At 48.8% G+C, this 18,046-nt stretch overlaps 1 protein-coding gene and 1 non-coding gene across 3 annotated transcripts; both read right to left on the bottom strand.

Annotated features, from left to right (window-relative positions):
• Positions 1-724: 724 nt before the first annotated feature.
• LOC119142570 lies at positions 725-822 on the bottom strand. The gene has a single exon (XR_005102329.1). It is a non-coding gene; the product is annotated as a Z30 small nucleolar RNA (small nucleolar RNA).
• A 376-nt stretch (positions 823-1,198) lies between these two features.
• On the bottom strand, positions 1,199-16,211 carry UNC45B (unc-45 myosin chaperone B). Of its 2 annotated transcripts, XM_037374997.1 has the most exons (21): positions 16,113-16,211; positions 15,819-15,988; positions 14,991-15,027; positions 14,484-14,659; positions 13,835-13,924; positions 13,191-13,358; positions 11,904-12,072; positions 11,480-11,650; positions 10,479-10,650; positions 9,836-10,136; positions 9,348-9,442; positions 8,535-8,676; positions 7,952-8,092; positions 7,631-7,758; positions 7,099-7,165; positions 6,612-6,725; positions 6,381-6,496; positions 5,906-6,023; positions 5,631-5,786; positions 2,021-4,719; positions 1,199-1,599 (listed from the first exon to the last, which is right to left on the bottom strand). In XM_037374997.1, the coding sequence occupies exons 2-20, from the start codon at positions 15,978-15,980 to the stop codon at positions 4,453-4,455; spliced, it is 2,790 nt and encodes a 929-aa protein (XP_037230894.1). In that variant the 5' UTR covers positions 15,981-15,988; positions 16,113-16,211; the 3' UTR covers positions 1,199-1,599; positions 2,021-4,452. The 2 variants fall into 2 exon arrangements, with proteins under 2 accessions (XP_037230894.1, XP_037230893.1); XM_037374996.1 differs by having other exon boundaries at positions 15,819-16,175.
• Between the last annotated feature and the right edge of the window lie 1,835 nt (positions 16,212-18,046).

The raw sequence follows: 18,046 nt of genomic DNA, 5'->3' as shown, positions 1-18,046 counted from the left end.
CCACCTTCACAACTCATCTAGACACTTAAAAAATTAATGCATTAGCAACCCAGTTGCTTTCCTTGCTTCCTTAACAGAAACAATGTGGCTTCTCCCATTAAGAAAAAAACCCCACCATAACTATACTTGTAGGTACATATTCCCCATAGAAGCTTCCTTCTCCACAGGAAGAGAGAAATGAACCAAGACCTGGAAGAGAATGAAAACTGGATTAGAGAAAAGCTCCATATCTTTTCCTGTACTTGCTTGATTAGCCCAGCCTTTTTCCTCCTCATCCCTGAAAGGGCTGCGCTTCATCCAGAGCAGAGCACTAGAGCCAGCCCTGACACCACAACTCGCTTCCAAAAATACTCCTGCGTCTGTGCTGGCAATCCTAGATAAGAATACAGGTGTCTACAGGACAGGCAGCTCAAACTCCATTTTACAGAGTGCATTGCATTTGCACATGTAGAAGATACAGGTGCAGAGGATCTAGAGTTTCATAAGCCATGTTACATGTAGAAGAAACAAGAGACCTCTCTCACTGCAAGCTCAATACTAAACCCAGTATTGCAGCAAGATACAAAAATCCAAACAAGTATTTGCACTACTCACTTTTCAAATCACAGTTTTGTTTTTCTGCCAGTAAAAAATTGATCAAACTTCTATTTTTTTTCAGTATTTTTCGGGTGCATCAAAAAGTTTCAAAAAGAAACAAAGCTGTTTAGAGGAGCTTTGCCTAAATAAGCTCAGAGAGAAGATTACGTGATCACGCCCTGGTCAAAGCAAAGACACAAAGTCTCAGCAATACCAGTTCAGAAAATACTTCGCTCATCATTGCTTTGGGCAAATTTATTTCCATTCAATAAGGATCTTGCTCTCAAGTCAGGAACTAGAACAGGAAAGAGGTTTTTTCCTGGAGGAGGAATAAACAAACACACATATCCTTCCCCACCTCCAACAAAACAGATTCACTTGGGTTCTGGGTTAATTCTTTTCAGGATCACATGGCTTTCTACAGGACAGTTTGCAGTAAGCTAACACTGACCCTCGGGAGGTGAGATGGGAGTGGCTGTTACAAGACTGAAAAACTGAGGCCCGAGTTGTTATTTCAGCCTTCCCATACCCACCTCTGTCACACAGCAGCACGGAGGAGCTGGTACTTTGCACCATCAGTAGGGCTGTAGTCTCTTCACAGAGGTCGTGTGTTCAGCTGTGTGCATGACAAAGCCATGTTGGCAGAGTAACACAGGCAAAAGCTCTCCACATCCCCATCCCAGACACCATTAGCTAAGCCAGCCAAACCCCTCATTTTCCTCCTGACATGCCTACACACAATGCCACCCCACAAGGCATGAGACTCTGAATAGGCATTAATTAAAGCTCTGGCTGATCTGCAAGCATGCGACAGAGAAAAGGAGCTGGTTTAAGGTTAATGCTCATCCACTAATTTAGGGTTGGGTTTTTTTCTCCTTATCACCTCCTCCAGTTACAGATAATAAAAGGATGAAGCACATTTAGCAGGGGAACAAGGGAAGGGAGGAGGGCAGCATGCCCAATAGAAGAGCTGGAACTAAGAAAGATGGGTCACGAGCTGGCATTCCAAGGTCAGGGTAGTACCTGGCAAAACCAAGAGGAAAAAAACTGTCGTACCTATAAATGTTGCTGAAGCCAGTGGCTCACCAAGGGTCCAGAGGCCTGTTTTGATCCAACCTTTCCCTCATGCCACCCAGCTGCACCCTATTTCTCATCTCCTTCCCTGCATTCTCCCCCAAGGCCCCTTGCAGCATGTCAGTCCCAGTTCCTCTGCCCCTGCCCACGCAACCCCCCCTCAGCCCCCCGTGCCCTAACCCAGTCCCGCTCAGCCCCCTGCATCCCCCTACCCCCAGGTAGCCTCCCCCCATCCTGCCCACCCACACACCCCTTACAGCCCCAGACGCCCAACCTCGGCCGGACTCACCCGCCTCAGCCCCTCTGGCCCCGTTCCCCCCACACCCGAGCCCTCAGCTGCCCTACCCCAGCCCCCTCAGCCCCCCCTCACCGCCCATGCCCCTCAGCTTGCTCCGCTCCCACCCCATCCCACCGCGCTCCCGCTCGCGCAGGCCCAGCCACCCCGAGGAGGAGCCGCTCGCCTTTGTCCCACCTCCGGTGGCCAACAGCCAATGGCAGCGCGTGGTACTGCCAGGTAGGCGGCGTGCGAGCCAATAGGAAGGCGCGTTAGCGGCGCTCCGGTCGGTGCGAGCGCTTCCCGCCCTGAGGCGACCTGAGGTGGCGGGAGCTCCGGCCCCGGTTCCAGGCGAGCGCGGCCGTTCCCCGGCGGCTTTCGGTTTCTCTCTCGTTCCCTCAGCGACGGGATTTGCTGGGCCGAGGCAGAGGGCGGTGGTAGTCACTGCCACGAAAACTCAAAGTCCTGAGGGCCCGGCTGTCCCGGCTACATATTGTGGCCCAACGGCACGACTAAGGGGCAGCGGGATGAGTATGGCATCACCGTGAAAACAATTTAAGGGAAAACAAACGAGAGAAAAAAAAAAAAAAGAAAAAAAAAGGAAGAAATAAGACCAAAAAAATATTCAGGAGAAATAAAAATATTTCAACAGTTGAGCTGAAGGTGCCTTGGAAGGAGAATTATCATAATTTAATATACAAGTTAAAATACAATGCTTTCTGAAGGCCAGCTGAGTAGCTGTATCCTGCCGTTTTAAAGCAGTAATTTGGTTCCTCCTGATGGGCAGCAGTTTGCAAGAAATGCCTGTGTTAACCCACCTGCCTGTTGGGGAAGATGTATTTCCCATGATTTTCCTGGGGACGGGGTTTCTGACGTTGCTGGAGGCTTTCCTCTGCAGGACCAAGAGGAGGGTCCCAGCCGGACAACTGGCATAGTGACTACATAGGGAAACTCAAGAGTTCAAGAAATGGAAGCTTTTTAATCCACCCGCACGCCCGTGCATTTCATTCTGACTGCACAGCCCACAGCAGAGAAATATGCAAGTCTTCAGTAACTGGTGGTGGGAACTGTGAAAAATTCAGCTGGGAAAAAGCTGCTTTGTAATGACTAAAAAGCAGCCCTGCACACTGGAATGCAGTCTGAAGGGGGACAAAGAGAAAGGAGAAGGGGCAAAGCAAGGAAGAGGGTGTTATACCAGCTCCTGCCAAGGGGGTTGAGCAGCAGGCTTCTTTTACACTGTCTGGAATCAAAAGCTAAGTATTTTCAGGAAGCTGTAATCCTGCCCACAAACAGAATATATTTGTTTGCAGGACAGGAAGGAGACACATTTCTGCAGCCTAGCGCTAGCTTGCTCTTTTTCCACACTGCCATTTCTCTTACCTCCCCTCAAAAAAATGGACAACTTTATTGAGCAGATACCTCCATAATCAAGGTACAGGGAAAGACTGTCCCCCTGCTTCTTTCCATAACCTCCAGACCTCAACACTTAATCATGCCACACCTGTCACATGAGGCTCACTGACATTTTGTATGATCAGAAATTTTAATGCACTTGAATTCACATTTAAATAATTGCTGAGTAAGATTATATATATATGCTTAGATTTTCTTCCCCCCTGGGGTCTAAAGCAAGGGCCTGTAATTTTTTGTGTTGTCCGCAGCACACAAAGAATCCATACTTGAATGTAAACATTTATATACTAAAATCTAATGTGATGGCCCTGTGTTTGCTTCTCATTCTGCTTGGTCCATAAACGAATATATTCAGCACTCCCTGCCGAGCCAAATGCTGTGCTTTGGTAACTCGTTAGTGCCACCTCCTCGTAGAGCCTTTCATGGTGACTTGGCCTGTTCATTTCAGCAGCACTGGACAGTTTGTAAGTGGTGAAAACTCAGCCCGGGTTACTCCAGCTTCCTGGATGTGATGCAAGGTGGCAGTGGGAGTTGCCTTTGATTCTCTATTTGCTTGATAAAAGCAGAACAGGAATTCCACATGGAACAAAGTAGTAAATTTATTAAGAGCTCATCCACCATCCTAACACTTTGGCACACCACTTAAGGCTGTTTAAAAATACCATAAATGAACAAAAATTAAGAAGCACACAGCTAAATCCCAACCTGTTTTCTGACTACAGAATAGAAGGCATTTAACCCTTCCTGCCTGTTTCACTGTTGACTGAGCTGAAATCTGTGGATTTCACCAGCAAGTTCCCTTCCAACAGCCCCTGGCACATTTCCAACACAATGGACTCTTTTACAACTGGGCCTTGAAGCTTTCAGCATTATCAGCTGAATGAGGGTTGAGAAAGGGTTTATGCCATCTGGGGATTACTCAGATGGACACTTTCCAAATTTCCCAGGCCATCGTCCCCCCTTTCCTTATAGAGTTTCTGGTCCTCCAAAGTTGTCCCTAAACTATTCCATGCCTTGACAACGGCACTAGATTTTCCTCATAGCTCTCACTTTTCCACATTTCTTGGTAGCACTTTTTCCCCACATTCAGCCTTTTTTTGGTGCTTTTCATTTCCTCATGCCCGAGAGAGAGGTTTGATCAGCCCATAATCCATGCACTTTGTGAGGCAATCACGTGCTACATTAATGATGTGCTGCTTCTTGGGGTCATCTTCTTGCTTGCCGACATACGTCAGGATCTCCAGGAGCTCAGTCTTCACCATCTTCATCGCTAGCTCTTTGTCAGCACTGATTAAGTTGAAAGCGATGACCAGCCCTCGGTGCTGTACTTCCATGTTATCATGCAAGCAGAGCCTCTGCAGGATTTCAAGCCACTGGGTGGTCTTCAAGGGAGAAAAAGATCATTAATGTTGATCTGAAGAATACTTCAACCAAAAACGTGAGTTTGGCATGGCATTTCTCAGCAAAAGGAAGTGCAGGGACTCATGTCTTCAGTACTCCTGTCATGTATGGCTATTTGAGTCTTTAACTAAGGAAACCTGACTCCAAATTTTGAAACTTTTTTTTTTTTTTTTACACTGAAGTCAGAAGCTTTCATGGCACTAGCACCACATGAAACAACTTTCATGTTTAGGCTGCTTTATAATAATCTCTGTGCAAAGAATATGCTCAGAGTGTTGACGCAGCTGACATGACCAAAAGCAGACCACCCACTCCCCCAGTTGATCTTGCTGAGCCCCTCCTTTGGCTGGAGGAATCATTTTTATTCTAACAAGCCCCAGTGTCCAACACAACAGGTTTCATGAGTTCTCAACCACAGCTCTTCACAGATACTCAGTTACGCAGGGTCTCCCACCTCAGGACCTACAGATCTGTGCAGGAAACAGAGGTGGTTTGGGGTCTGTAAAGCTCGGTAGGTATCTATCAAGCCCTTCTCACTTCTGAGTGAAACAAGGTTTGTATTTCAGGTCATTTCTCAAAAGCTTTAGGGGCCTATAGTATAATATTCTGCATTCCTAACCTTGCTTGACAGTTAGCATCCTGGACTTAGCTTGAGGAATGGCCATGCAGAAATGTTTCAGCTCTGAGGTGAAGTCTAGTTTACTTTGTGCAGGGACAGGCTAGAGGCATGCACACCCAGGTCTCAACTTCATAGAGTTCCTCACTATCAAACTGGTAGACTACATCTTCCTTTTGAGAGGCATTTTCATGATGGAGCCATGTCCCTTCAAGGGTATGTCTACATAATCTTAGACGTATAAGACGTATATAAACATAAGACTTATGATCTTACCACTTCAGTCATCTTGGAGCAGAGTTTTTTTTGTGCTGCTGTAAGCATGGCCAGGGCTCCTGATGCCGCAACCTGGAGTTTCTCATCATCCTCACCACACAGTAACACTACCAACTTCAGCCGGTCATTTCCATCAGCCACAAACCGCTCTTGAACCTAAAAAAAAAAAAACAAACACCTCCATGATACCCAGAGATAACACATTGAGGAACACCTCATCCCAGGGGCTCATGAACCGGCATGTGCACTCAAGTTTGAGATGCCCAGTGAGTTACCTCCTTGTTGACCACCAGGTTGCACATGCACTCTGTGGCTGCCTGTCGTATTTGGTCGTGATTCTCAAACATATAGTTTTCAATATCTGGCAGAGCCCTCTCTTTGACTATCTTCATCCTGTGTGGAAGAGCAGTCAATTAAAATGGGACATGTCATGGGACAAGCAATAACGAACAGACGCAATATTAACTGCAGACAGGGAAGGACTTGAAACAAATCAGTGTCATGAACTCCAGTGCTGTGGACATCTGGTTCATTCCCTGTCTAATGTAGATTAGGTTCACATCTTTCCTCTTTCTAGAAGAAAACGTGCCACTCTCCTCTTCCTAGCTATCTTATTAATCTTTTAGTTCTGAGATCTTTTGTAGCTCTGCCAAACATTGCTCAAACTGACCAGTCTCCATAGTCCCACTAGAAAAGTGTTGAACATCCACTCCTGGGGAAGAAAGAAGGTCAAAAAGCAGTTAAACTCACCGAAGTTTATCACTTCTTCCTGAAAAGTTAGTGAGACCTAACAGAGCTTCGTAATTCTGGAGGCCGTCTCTCTCCGTGTTCAGCAGGCTGACAAGGGGTCTCACCACCTCGTATACCTAAAAAGAGAAGGCATGTCACCGCTTTCCCAGCTCTCAGATCCTGGCAATTTTCATTTGCTAAAGGAATTATGTTTGGGTTGGGTTGTTTTGGGTTTTTTTTTTCCAAGCTTACCCTCTCCCCTGGGAATGCTATGTCTGGATTGGAGATAGCAGCAATTTTTGCCAGAGCATGAGAAGCCTTTATCTTGCCAACTTCTGTGCCTTCCACAGCCAGAGGTATCAGGGCCTAGTAACACATAGGAAAGCATTCAGTGCTTCTGAGGAGATTTACAGGATTGCCTTAATATACTAAAATAAGTTAAAAATATCCTAAGGATGTGTCTGTTGACGAAATGGGTCTGGACTGTAGCCCACAGTGATGCTTTGCTTTTATTCTCAAGTAGGCACTACGCCAGAGCCTGTAGCTCACACACAGTTGTTCCAAGGTTGTCTCCTCTTTGGGGGGTTGCAGAGACAGCACTGGAGTATCAGTGTGGGCCCCAGGGGCTACCAAGGCAGCTCACGCTTTTCTGTCACCTTCCCTCACTGCAGACACATCGCAGGCTCCCAGCAGACGTTAACTGCCCATCAGGTTGGGCTGCAAACATAAAAGTAATCACCTTTCCACCACCTTGAGCAACAATGGTCCCACGGTCCTTGGGGTCTTCACACAAGGCAAGAAACACCCTGCGGAAGCACAGCATCACTTAGTGAAACAGCCACGTGGGAAAGCAATAGCCAGCATCCCTCATGGAACTAAGGTTTTGCAGGGCTGCCTGATCCACCAGGTAAATTACAGATGTTTAACCCAGTGCCCATGGCACTCTCAGAGGAAGAAACTAATGGCACAGTAAGAAGTTTCCAGACCTGTAAGATGAAGTCTATTCCAGCCAAACCCAGTAGAGGACTAGAAATTTGAAATGCATCCTGGCAAGGCAGCCCTGCAAGCTAGTTTCAAGGTCAGAACATGGATTTTTATGACATTGCTTAAGAAAGAAACTTTGGGTTTAAATCTTTTCTCCATCTCCCTTTCATCCCTCCCCCACAGGGGGAATGCACCACCCCACAAAGCAGGGGGCCAGCCCAGGCACCCATCTCAGTGGCACAGGGGCTGGCCAGCACTCCCAGCTCCCACAACAGCAATGGAAACACCTGGCGATGAGCTCCTTGCTCTGGTCCGTCAGGATGGCACTGTCCGCCTTCACCATGCAGGCCAAGGCAGAGACTACACCGGCTTTCAGCAACCGCTTCACCCGCTTCACCACAAAATCCTTCTTGTCCTGAGGGGGGACATTAGAAAGGGATTAGCCCCTTGACAGCTGTCACCCTGCTCACTACAGCTGAGCCTGGTGGGACAGCGAAGCCATTTCATCCTTGGAGACAGGAGAGCTGAGGTCTGTGACAACGAATGCACTAAAGAAAGTCTTCAGATGTGAGCATCTCCTCCCAGCTCCCCAGCCATGGACAGCCTACCTTCGGATGCTCCTCAGGCACGTGCTGCTTGGAGAATTTTGCCAGTTGCACCAGCTCTGGGACCAGCTCCTTGGTATCATAGCTGTTGGTACAGTTCACCAGTGCAGAAGCCACAGAATACAAGATAGTCTTGTCACTTGCCTGCACAGAAAAATAAAAGCTTATATGAGGGTGAGGATGACACAGCAGGGAAGCAGGCTCCTTAGGACTGCCATCGTGGTGGTCTGCACTAGCTGAAGTGTTCTTAGGCTTATCCCCAGCTTTACAGCCCAGGGCAGGGAAAAACAAAAGTTTACAATCAGACTGGCTGACATCATCAGATGCTACAACACCTTGATGCCTTTGGTTTTCATGCAATTGCTGATAGTAAAGGTAAGAGCAACCTTCTTCAGCCTTGGGAGAAGAGCAGGATGATAACAACCTTGAGGTGTCTCCATGGCACGGGCAAAACTGAAATTTTGCTAAACTAGAAGTGAGGGGTTGGGGTCACAGCTCCTCCTGCCTGAGGAAACAGTGTCGGGCTGGAGAGCTGGGAGCACTTGATGCTACCAGAGGAATAAGGGAACAAAGTAAGGAGATAGACCTTGGCTAATTCAAACATAGCTTGCAGGGCTGGCTCATCTTCAACAAAGTCATCTTTCACATCTGCATCGAGGGTTAGATACGCCAGCCCTTCCACAGCCCATTTCCTGGTGCGGGCATCAATGCTGGTGTTGCACAACCATCTAGAAGAGAGGAAAAACATCCACATTTCTATCTTGGGAGCCAGGAGTAATTTCTCTAAGAGAGAGGAAAAACAGATATTGAGACTGTTTCAGGCCCAAACACATCCTCAGGTTCTGCTGCAGTTCCTAAAGACCGTGGATGCTTCGCTTAAGACATGACTTTCCTCCCATGGCCCAACTTGAGGGATCTAAATGCTGCAGGGGAAGACAGACCGGGACAGCTACTCAGCACTGCTCTGCCTTCACCATCACATGAAACAAGTGATGCCCTGCTACCCAGGACAATGATCACCCATTCAGTCACTTCCTAACTTCATCCCATCTCCTTTGTTAGTCCAGCTGGTAAATTCACCTTCAAAAGGTACTTGCACGTATTGTAGATGCGCTTGATAAGGCTGTACCAGTTCTGGCAAAGAGGGAGGCACCATGTCTGGTGTCTCACATGAGAAGCGAGGGAAGAAGGCTTATCTGGATATTGAGGCAGGAGGAACATATGGTTGCTTTAGGCACAGAAGAGCTCCAGGTCCCGGTGCAATGGCTCTGGGGACACTGCCAGCTGTCAGGCAGCAACAGTAAATGAAGGCAATGTGTGGGCAGGATCTCTTGAGAAAGGTACATATTGTATTTTGCAAAGTATAGAACAACAGAAGATAAAAAGTAAAATCACTCACTTTCGGCACTGTTTGGCTAACTTCTCCGTGGACCCCTCAGCAAACTGCCGCAGTCCATAATCTGTACCTCCCGCCGAGCCCAGCTTGCAGAGACCCTGAGAAGGATGTAGAGGATACACCAGGTTCATTAATCCTTTAGTATTGCTGCCCTAAAACAGCCTAATCCCATACCTAAATGTTGAAGTCAGTTCTAACAAAGAGGGTAATACCCAGTAGATGTTCAGCTTGAAGCACAGCAAGGTGAGGTTTTGTGCTCTTGCTGGGTGTCTTTAATGGAAGATTAACCAGTTTTGCCTTCAAAAGGTACCGATAATCCATGTACTGTCCTGGTCTGCCATGTCCCCCTTCCTTGTGGGGGAAAGCACCATAAACCATTCCCCAGCCGAGGTGAGTGAGCCCACCATGTTCCCAGGACCTCCCTCTGTCCCAAGCCTGGGGTTAAGCTGGTGGCTGTGGTGGGCAATAGAGACAAGGACTGCCATCCTTACCACCAGGGCTCGGATTTTGATCTTCTCATTCTTGGTCTTCTTGTAGATCTCCTTCAGGAGCGTCACCCCATTGGAGATGATGAAGGAGGCCCGGCTCAGCTTGGTGGAGGCATGGATAAGGGCTTCCACAGCCACCAGCTGGTCAATCTCCCTCTCGGAACCACACAGGGCAACCATCATCTCCATGACTCCCTTCATGCCAAGCAGCTTGTTGCCTAAGTCAAAGGGCCCTTGCAGAATTCCAGACACCATCTGGATGGCATGGAGTGTCTTATCCATGTTCTGTGGGTCAACTTTGCTCCTGCATGGAACAGAGGGAGTAGCATGTTGTAGTTATGTAAGTAGTTGCTTACAGTTCTCATTCCCTTGGGCAGGGAACATCCTCCCTCAGACTGGAAACTGAGCTCCACTACTGAAATATGTAGTTATCTGGGACACAGCTGAGCCCAAATTCCTGCAAAGGCTGTGACCCAGCAGATAGGGGTAAAACCTGAGGATCCCAGCAGGATCTCAAGCAAATCATTGTCTCCCAGGGCCTCAGTTTGGCCTCTAAGTGGATTGCAAGTGCCTGATCTCATCCTTAGGACCTCCTGCTCCTGTGCCTCTGGGCCAGCTCAGCCCCACTAAGCCAGCCCTGACTCACTTGATGTACTCCTCGCAGATCACCCGGTAGTTGTCACGCTCTGGGTCGCAGCGCAGGTCATCATAGAGTTTATTTAGGAGGACAGAGGCAGTCAGCTGGGTGTTCTCTGTCAGCGGCAGGCAGTCAGGCATCTCAGGAATCTGGCCCACCACTTTCAGTATCTTTTTTAAGCCTGGAAACAATGGAGCAATACAGAGGGCAGAGGGTCTGTACAAAACTCAAGATACCATTTGTTGATTTCTTGCAGTGAAATAGCCAGCTTGCAAGGTTTTCAATTACTTTGCAGCCTAATCACATAAGCTTTAAACAAAGACGACACTCAGATATTTAATGGTGAGGAGCTTCTGCTGGTGGGATTACAGGTTTGCAGCGTCAGGCTTTTATCCAGCTCTCAGAGAAGCAAAACTGTGCATTTGGTCCCTGGCTGGATCAGTTATTTTTGTCAGGAGGCATTAAACCTACTGAACTCCAAGGCTGGAGGCTCTGACTGAGGAAAAGTCAGCAACTTCTGAGTGATTCTGGATGTCTTAAACTTTCTGTTGCTAAAGTGTTATTAAATAATTTCCACCAAAATGGTAACACACATACGCATTGGAATTAGTATAAAAACACACTCTACAAATTCCTCACCCCCTTCCAGTTTTAGAAGGGACCAGTTTAAGTATCCAGCAGGCTCAGCAGGTGCTCATCTGCCACTAAGCTAGACAATTTCTCCAAGCCAAATCCTCCCAGCATTAGCAAACACACTGGAATAAACTAACCAGAGAAGTTAAGTCTGTCCTTTAGAAACTGGAAAGTCCTTGTTCTCATACACAGGGGTTTTTCTCTTAATCTTAATACTGTTTCTGCTAATAAGTCTAACTTCACTCCAGGCTTGTATGCACCAAAAAAAAGCCAGAGAGGATTTATGTTATAGAAAGGACCAGTTCTACGGGCATTCAGGCAAGAGTACACAGCTCCACAGCTCCCAGACCAGAACAGGGTGGAGGGGAAGGACTCACCATTGTCTATGACAAAGATGGTCCGGCTGTTGTCTTGGTCATTCAGGTCCTTCCTCGGTATATTCTTGTTGAGGAGGTTAAGAGCTCGGTCTCGCCCTTGCCCAGATACTTGCTTACTGACCAGCATATCCAGCAAACGCATTGTGATCATCCTCACATCTTTCTTGGTATCTACACAGAAGCAAGACAGTGGCAGGCAGTTACAAGAAATCACCTTCAAAAGCAAGTAAACACAGTGAAAACCATTCAAAGCCATTGCATGGCTGGAACATAGGTATTTCAATTAACACCACGAGGGTAAGAGCTGTGTGCAGGTTGTCATCCTGGACAGCTGAAGGTGAAGTCCCCACTTCACCAACGAACAAGGAGCAGAGCCCTCCCTGCTCATCCCGATTCTCCTCCAGCGAGACCAAAGGACCATTACCTAGCACTACAGCCTCCTCCTTCCCGTGATGCTCCTCTTTCCCCTGGCCCAGCAAGCAGTCAGTGATGGTCTGCAGGAGGTTGCAGACAGCCAGGGAGATTTCTTCATCGTCTACTGACATCCACATACAAATGTTGTCAATGCCCAGGTAGTGGAGAATGGCAGTGGCCTGGCCCCAGAAAGAAGAGAGCAAGGCAGCCGTTAGCAAAGGCCGTTTCTGCCTGCGCCTGAGGAAGGTCAGGCTTGTACAAAGAAACTGTTTTCCTGGGCGAATCCTGAGTCAGTACAAGGCAGTTTTGCTTTTCATCCTTATTTTCATTGATAACATGACAACTCCTAACATCTAGAGTTGCCAGCAATGCAACAGACTGTTTCCAACGAGGATTGCTGGGAAGAGCACAGCTGGGTTTGGAAGAGGCTTTCCTGCAAGCATGTTAGCAAAGAGCCTGTTTGGTGCAAGAAGCCCATCCTGGCTGTGAGCAAACCCAGCGTTACCACACAGCCTGTTCCGTGCATGGCAGCACATCAGTAATTCAGGGGAGGCATGTTCAGAAACACGCGGACCTAGCAGGGTTCGCAGAGCAGCCTTTTTGCGTGTGACAACAGAAAAAGAAAATAGGTCTCCACTGTACTGGATTTTTATGCAGTAGATTTGATTTTCATTGTGTTGCAGTTCCCCCCACTCCTTTGCGCCATTACACTGATATGCATATTCATTTTGCACATGTCCATCTCCTGCTTCCGGTCATGATACACAGACATGGCTTCTTATGAGCTGTTTTACACTATATGAAAACTAGTTTGGTGTAAAGTTTAGCTGGCTCAGACCCCTGGGAGTTGCCTTAGGACTCTTCCCAGGAATCTTAACTTCCCTGTAGATCCTCCCTGCTTTCCTTCATCTAAGCCTCAGACAAAGCCTTCCCAAAGTTAATTTTTTGTGGTTTTTCTGAAACCTGTGATGAAGGACATGGATTTGACCCAGCTGTGCTCACCACAACTCACGTGGCAACAACTCATCACAAGTTTTACTTCACCAGCACATGTGAAGGCACCGTAGGGAACACGACCAGCTTTGACCTCAGAGATCAGGAGCACGGTAACAGGGGCATTTTCAAGAGTGTTAACCCCACTTACTTATTTGTACGTTTTTTCCCCCCCAGATTTAAAATTTTATTTGTAGGATTTAATTTTTCCCCACTGCTCACAAGCATCATGAACTATTGCCATTTTCCACTCCCCCAGGTGCAGAGCCACAGCAATGAAGGTCCTGAGTACCCTGTTGCTTACCCGAGCCTTATGTCCTGTGCACATTCCCGAAAGTGTCCTCACAGCTGCCAGGATCAGCTCAGGATTTTTGGTTTCTATCAGCTGTAGCAGCAAGCTGACCCCGTTGTTCTGGAAAATCCTCTCGGCACCTGCTTCCTCCCGCCCCAGGACTATGAGGTTGTTTGCAGCCTGGGTGGGAGGCAGAAGAAGCAGAGGTCAGTGGCACAGCCCCGCTAGCAGCCTCCAGAACACCTCTGGGATGTCCCGGGGGGAGCTGGGGGGTGGCCATCCCCTGGCAGATTCAGGAGACCAGCTCAAACACCACCAGACAGTTTCTCCAGCTGGATCTGGGGATCAGCTCTGCTATGCCCAGAAGTGGGTCACTGCTTGGAGGGAAACATGGGGAAGGTGGCAGAGATGGGCCTGAGCAGAAATGCAGTCTGATCCCACCTTTGGTATTTTGGAAGGTTGGTCCACCTTCCCTCAGCACAGGGGCAATGCCTCCTTGGGACATTTCCCCTCTTGGTTGTCTCTCTGAGTGCAGTCCATCTCCCAGCCCCTCACCTCACCCCCCATCCGGGGGAGGTGGGGAAGGGAACACAGCTCCTCGGTGCAGCCTCTGACATTACACAGCAATTTTGTCAAGTCCAAGACAGTTTCCTCACCTTTTCTCGCTTTTCTTTCTCACTGTTCTCATCCAGCAGGATTTCAAACATCTTTTGCACCCGCAAGTCCGTGGAGAACTGAATGCGCAGCTGTGCCAACAGAGAGTGCATGGAGCATTGAAGGGAGAAAAATCAAGGAACAGTTTTCCTTTATTACTTCAAGGACACCACAGACCCTCAAATCACAGAAAATCTCAGCTAAATATCAAAATAGGCATCACTTCTTGGCGATCAGCATCGATTACCCATCTCAGACAGGTCACGGGCAGAGCCAAGCCTAAACCATTATTTCTGAGATCTCACAGTACATACTCATGCAAGGACAGTTACCTTCACAATGTGAAGATAAGTCAACGTGGTAACTGACAGACCCAGCCCAAAGCTGCTCCAGTTCCTTGCCAGGACTTTACCAAAAGACACTCAGGACTGGGCCAGCCTCAGAAGCGAGCTGCCACACTTTTTAATTTAACTGTTCAATCCAATCCTCAGATTTACATGCATCAAGTATGAACTTCCACTTAACGGAGCCTATTTATCCCCCTACATTGCTGTAAGTTTCCAGTACGGCCAACAATCCCTCAGCACAACCCAGAGCAAGGACTTCCCACACCTGGTCTGTGAACCCAGGACTGCTCCCCCCAGCATTTACCTTCTCCTGGATATCAGCCCCTAGCCGCCTCAGGGTCTCCTGGAAGTTTTTGTTGCGGGGTTCCATGGTGGCACATTTCTGAACATCTTTGAACGCTTGGTCCAATTTCCCCAATTTTTCCAGAGCTTGGCTGCGCCGGTACAAGGCTTTGATATCCGAAGTGTTGATGTCAATAGCTGGGAAAGTGACCCAAAACACAAGGCATCAGAGTTTGCATCTTGGAAATTTCCTTTGTAAACTGTGATTTGCTTTACAGTGACTACAGCTCCCTGAGACATAGTTATTAACATCGTGAGTGTATCCGTACCTGATAAGCACCGATTGCACTGACACACCAAATTGGTACATCATCTTTTGAACACCCTCCATTAATTCCCTTGTGGCCTCACATGGGTGTTAGTGGACATCAGGAAATAACACCACAATGCCCCAAAATCAGATGTGAGAGCAGGCTGGAGCAAGCATAGCCAGAAACACAGCTCTTTCCCAAAACAGCCCCCTCTTTACCTCTAGATGCGTCCGAGGCTGCCTTGGCATATTCCTCCTGTTAAACCAGAAATGAGAGACTTGTTAGCAGTGGGATAGCAGAGCATGTCCCCCTTGCTGATGCACATTGTCACCTCCCTGTTCCCACTGCCTAACAGGACACTCCAGCCAAGCCAGCAGCAGCCTACAAAAGGAAAGATGGGGGCTTAGGTACCTTTTCATCCCTGATGGAAGGGAAGAGGAAAAGGTCAGTGATGCAGGTAAGACAACATGTGCTGCTGCAGTGGCAGATAGTGGGCAGTGAAGGAAGAGGGGTTGCTCACAGCAGCCTGTATGCAGCTTGTTCTGGGTTGGTGTCACTTCTGGATTAGTGAAAATTCAGGAACACGCAAACAATCTGCTAAAATCCCACAGCAGGTTGCTACAAGCTGACTGCAGGGAGCTGAGGCAATTTTGGTACAGATACCAATAACTTTTTATTTTGCTAAGTATCTGTGCCTGCTTCTCTTGCGCTGGGACAGACAGCAAGAGCAATGCCTCTGCGTCCCAACCCGTGGCTTACAGAGCTCCCCTGCGATCATGGAGCAGGCTGGCTGCCGAAAGCTTTTACTTCAAAGTGATTAATTGGGACTATCTCTGAGCTGAACCGTGGCCCCATCAGGACTGAAGCAGGGAAGCAGCATTACAGCTCCAGGACAGGCCCAGAACAAATAATTTCAGACCAATTCACAAACACCCCATTCAATACATGGACAAACCATGCAATCCACAGCTGGTGAGCACCCTTGGCTGCCTCCCTGCTCTTTCTCCCCTTGAGCACTGCCCAGGCCAGCCAGGAGCTTTCCTCACCTTTTTAAGGAAACACGCTGCCCTGTTCCTGTACAGCACCGCCTGCAGCGCCTTGTCCTTGTTGAGCTTTATGGCTTGAGTGTAGCTTTGAACAGCTTTCTCATAGTCATTGGCCTGAAAATATTTATTGCCCTCCTCTTTCAGCTGGACAGGATCCTCCATTTGGAGAGCTTTAAGGAAAAACATCAGTTTGTGTCGCATTTTCAATGGCCTGTGTCACCAGGGTCACCTGCCTACTCCACTAAGCTGAGTTTTGCCATGAGACTGACACACACATTAATGAAAGCAGCTTACCAGGCTGAAGAGTTTTGAAAACGAAGACCTAAATCTCTCCTCAAGGCTGTGGCTTTTCAGAAGCTTTTCCCACAGCTATAGATCCTTAGGAGTCAGTTAATGAAAGGGAGAAAAACAATAACAACCAAAAAAAAAAAAAAAAAAGAATTAGAGGAGTCCGTCGGTGCCACGGAGAGTCTGTGAGGCTCAGGAAAGAGCTCGCCTCCCGCTCCAAGTTTGGGCAAGACCTGGCAGCTCCTGCTGCCTGTCAGCATCACCTGTCACCACAGCCTGTCCCCCTCCTCGTGCTATATAGTGCCTGGGGAGGGCTCTGAGCCAGGCCCCCGGGCAGCCAGCCCAGCTCAGGGTGGGGGTACCTGCATGCAAGTGGGCAGCACCTCCCTGCAGCAAAAGGGGATCCTTGCCTGCCTGCTGGGGTAAATCCCAGCTTCCCCCTACCTACAGGGCTGCCCAGGGTGTGGGGGGCAGGAACGGGGGGGTTTCACGCCAAAAAAAGCCCATGGCTGAGATAGCTGACCCCTGTCGCAGTGCTCAGACCCTTTTCCCATTCTATTTTGGGAAGTGCGAGACAGCTGAGCCTCAGGGACAAGCAGCCCCATGCCAGCAGCCGCAGCAGTACCCAGCACCTTCCAGAACACACTGGGACAGAAAGCAAACTTGCAGCCAGCACCACCTTATCCTTGCAGGGCCTTTGGGTGGGATTTTCAGCAGGGTGGGCTCTCACGTCTGGCACTGCCACCTCCGCTCACTTGGCAGCCACAGACCAACAGCTATGCCCAGGGCATACCAGCCCACTGCTGTGAGGAGTGTCTTGGGACTCAATTTGAAGAACGCCAGCAGACACAGCAGCACTGAGCTCCAAAAGAGCTGGGCCTTTCAAACCCCCCTGTTTCTCAGGGGTCACAATCAGGAATTCCGCTTTGCAATTTATCTCCCCAAAATGCAGGCTGTGCCTTCCCGAGCATACCCACAAGCATCCCAGCTATAAAGCAATGGGGGAACTGGCGGTGGGAATGGGGCAATGACAGAGGAGTGCATGGGCATCAGCTCAGTTGCTCCAACGAGGCTTACACTGCAAAACTGAGCCATAGCACACTTCCACACTGAGACGCTGCCGAGAAAAAATATCAGCAATCTTTAGCACTGGTGATCTCTGTTGTGGCTTATGGATCTTATGCAGCAAGAATTGGCCCCAGACTGCCCTGGTCAGTCTCCTGTTTATTCGTCCTGCACTGACAGCACTGCCTGGTCCTTGGTGTCCGGGCAGGAGGTGATCGCAGAGCAATTTGAAGGTGCCTTCACAGCACATCACCCACACAACAGTCGCAGGCTGCTCCGGCAACTTTACCTGCTTGAGGGTAGGTCCAAGGCACGAGGACCACATCTGCGGAGGGTGCCAGAGGCCATCTCTGCCTTGGACAGACTCAGCACAGCGGCTTTTCTTGGACTCACACAAACTAACCCACCAGAAACCCCTTCCCGCATTGCTTTAGCTATAGGGAAAGGGTCAGCTTGCTTGTTCAGCACGCATGGGTGTCTGTCCATAGCACAGCCTTCCTCAAGTTATCCAGAACAAAAACTTCCATTTCCGCAAGCGTCAGCACTGCAGGTACTTCAAGGAAATTAAGTTATAAAATAAAATTGTGTCTGATGCTGCTACTGCTCAAGGCAAAGCTAAGAGCGCCCTGCGCTCCCCTTGGCCTGCGTTTTTGGGCAGGGTACAGGGGGCTGCATGGCAGAGCAGGGACAGCAGCCGCCCAGGACCCCGGGAGCTGCCTTATGCCTGCGCCCCAGCAGCTGGAGCAGATGTGTTAATGCACCCCGAGAGCCCCGGGGGGGGGCTGGCAGGGCAGGCAGCCTCAGCAGCGAGTGCGGGGGGCCCTCTTCAGGCCTCGGCTGAGAAAGCATAAAAAACCCTTTTCCTAGAGAAATTC

Source organism: Falco rusticolus, chromosome 1 (genome assembly GCF_015220075.1).
Source record: "Falco rusticolus isolate bFalRus1 chromosome 1, bFalRus1.pri, whole genome shotgun sequence".
Classification (NCBI taxonomy): Eukaryota; Metazoa; Chordata; class Aves; order Falconiformes; family Falconidae; genus Falco; species Falco rusticolus.
The sequence above is the reverse complement of the archived record's forward strand: the minus strand, read 5'-3'. Positions and strand labels throughout refer to the sequence as shown.

What these genes read in the sequence shown, in the direction of transcription:
- UNC45B (XM_037374996.1), bottom strand. Translation starts at nt 16,019, where the DNA reads ATGCGACACAAACTGATGTTTTTCCTTAAAGCTCTCCAAATGGAGGAT. An exon ending in TTGCTCAAGGTGGTGGAAAG is followed by an intron (nt 6,726 to 7,098) that starts GTGATTACTTTT and finishes ATGTGTTACTAG; the next exon opens with GCCCTGATACCTCTGGCTGT. An exon ending in GCTCCAAGATGACTGAAGTG is followed by an intron (nt 4,720 to 5,630) that starts GTAAGATCATAA and finishes TCTCCCTTGAAG; the next exon opens with ACCACCCAGTGGCTTGAAAT.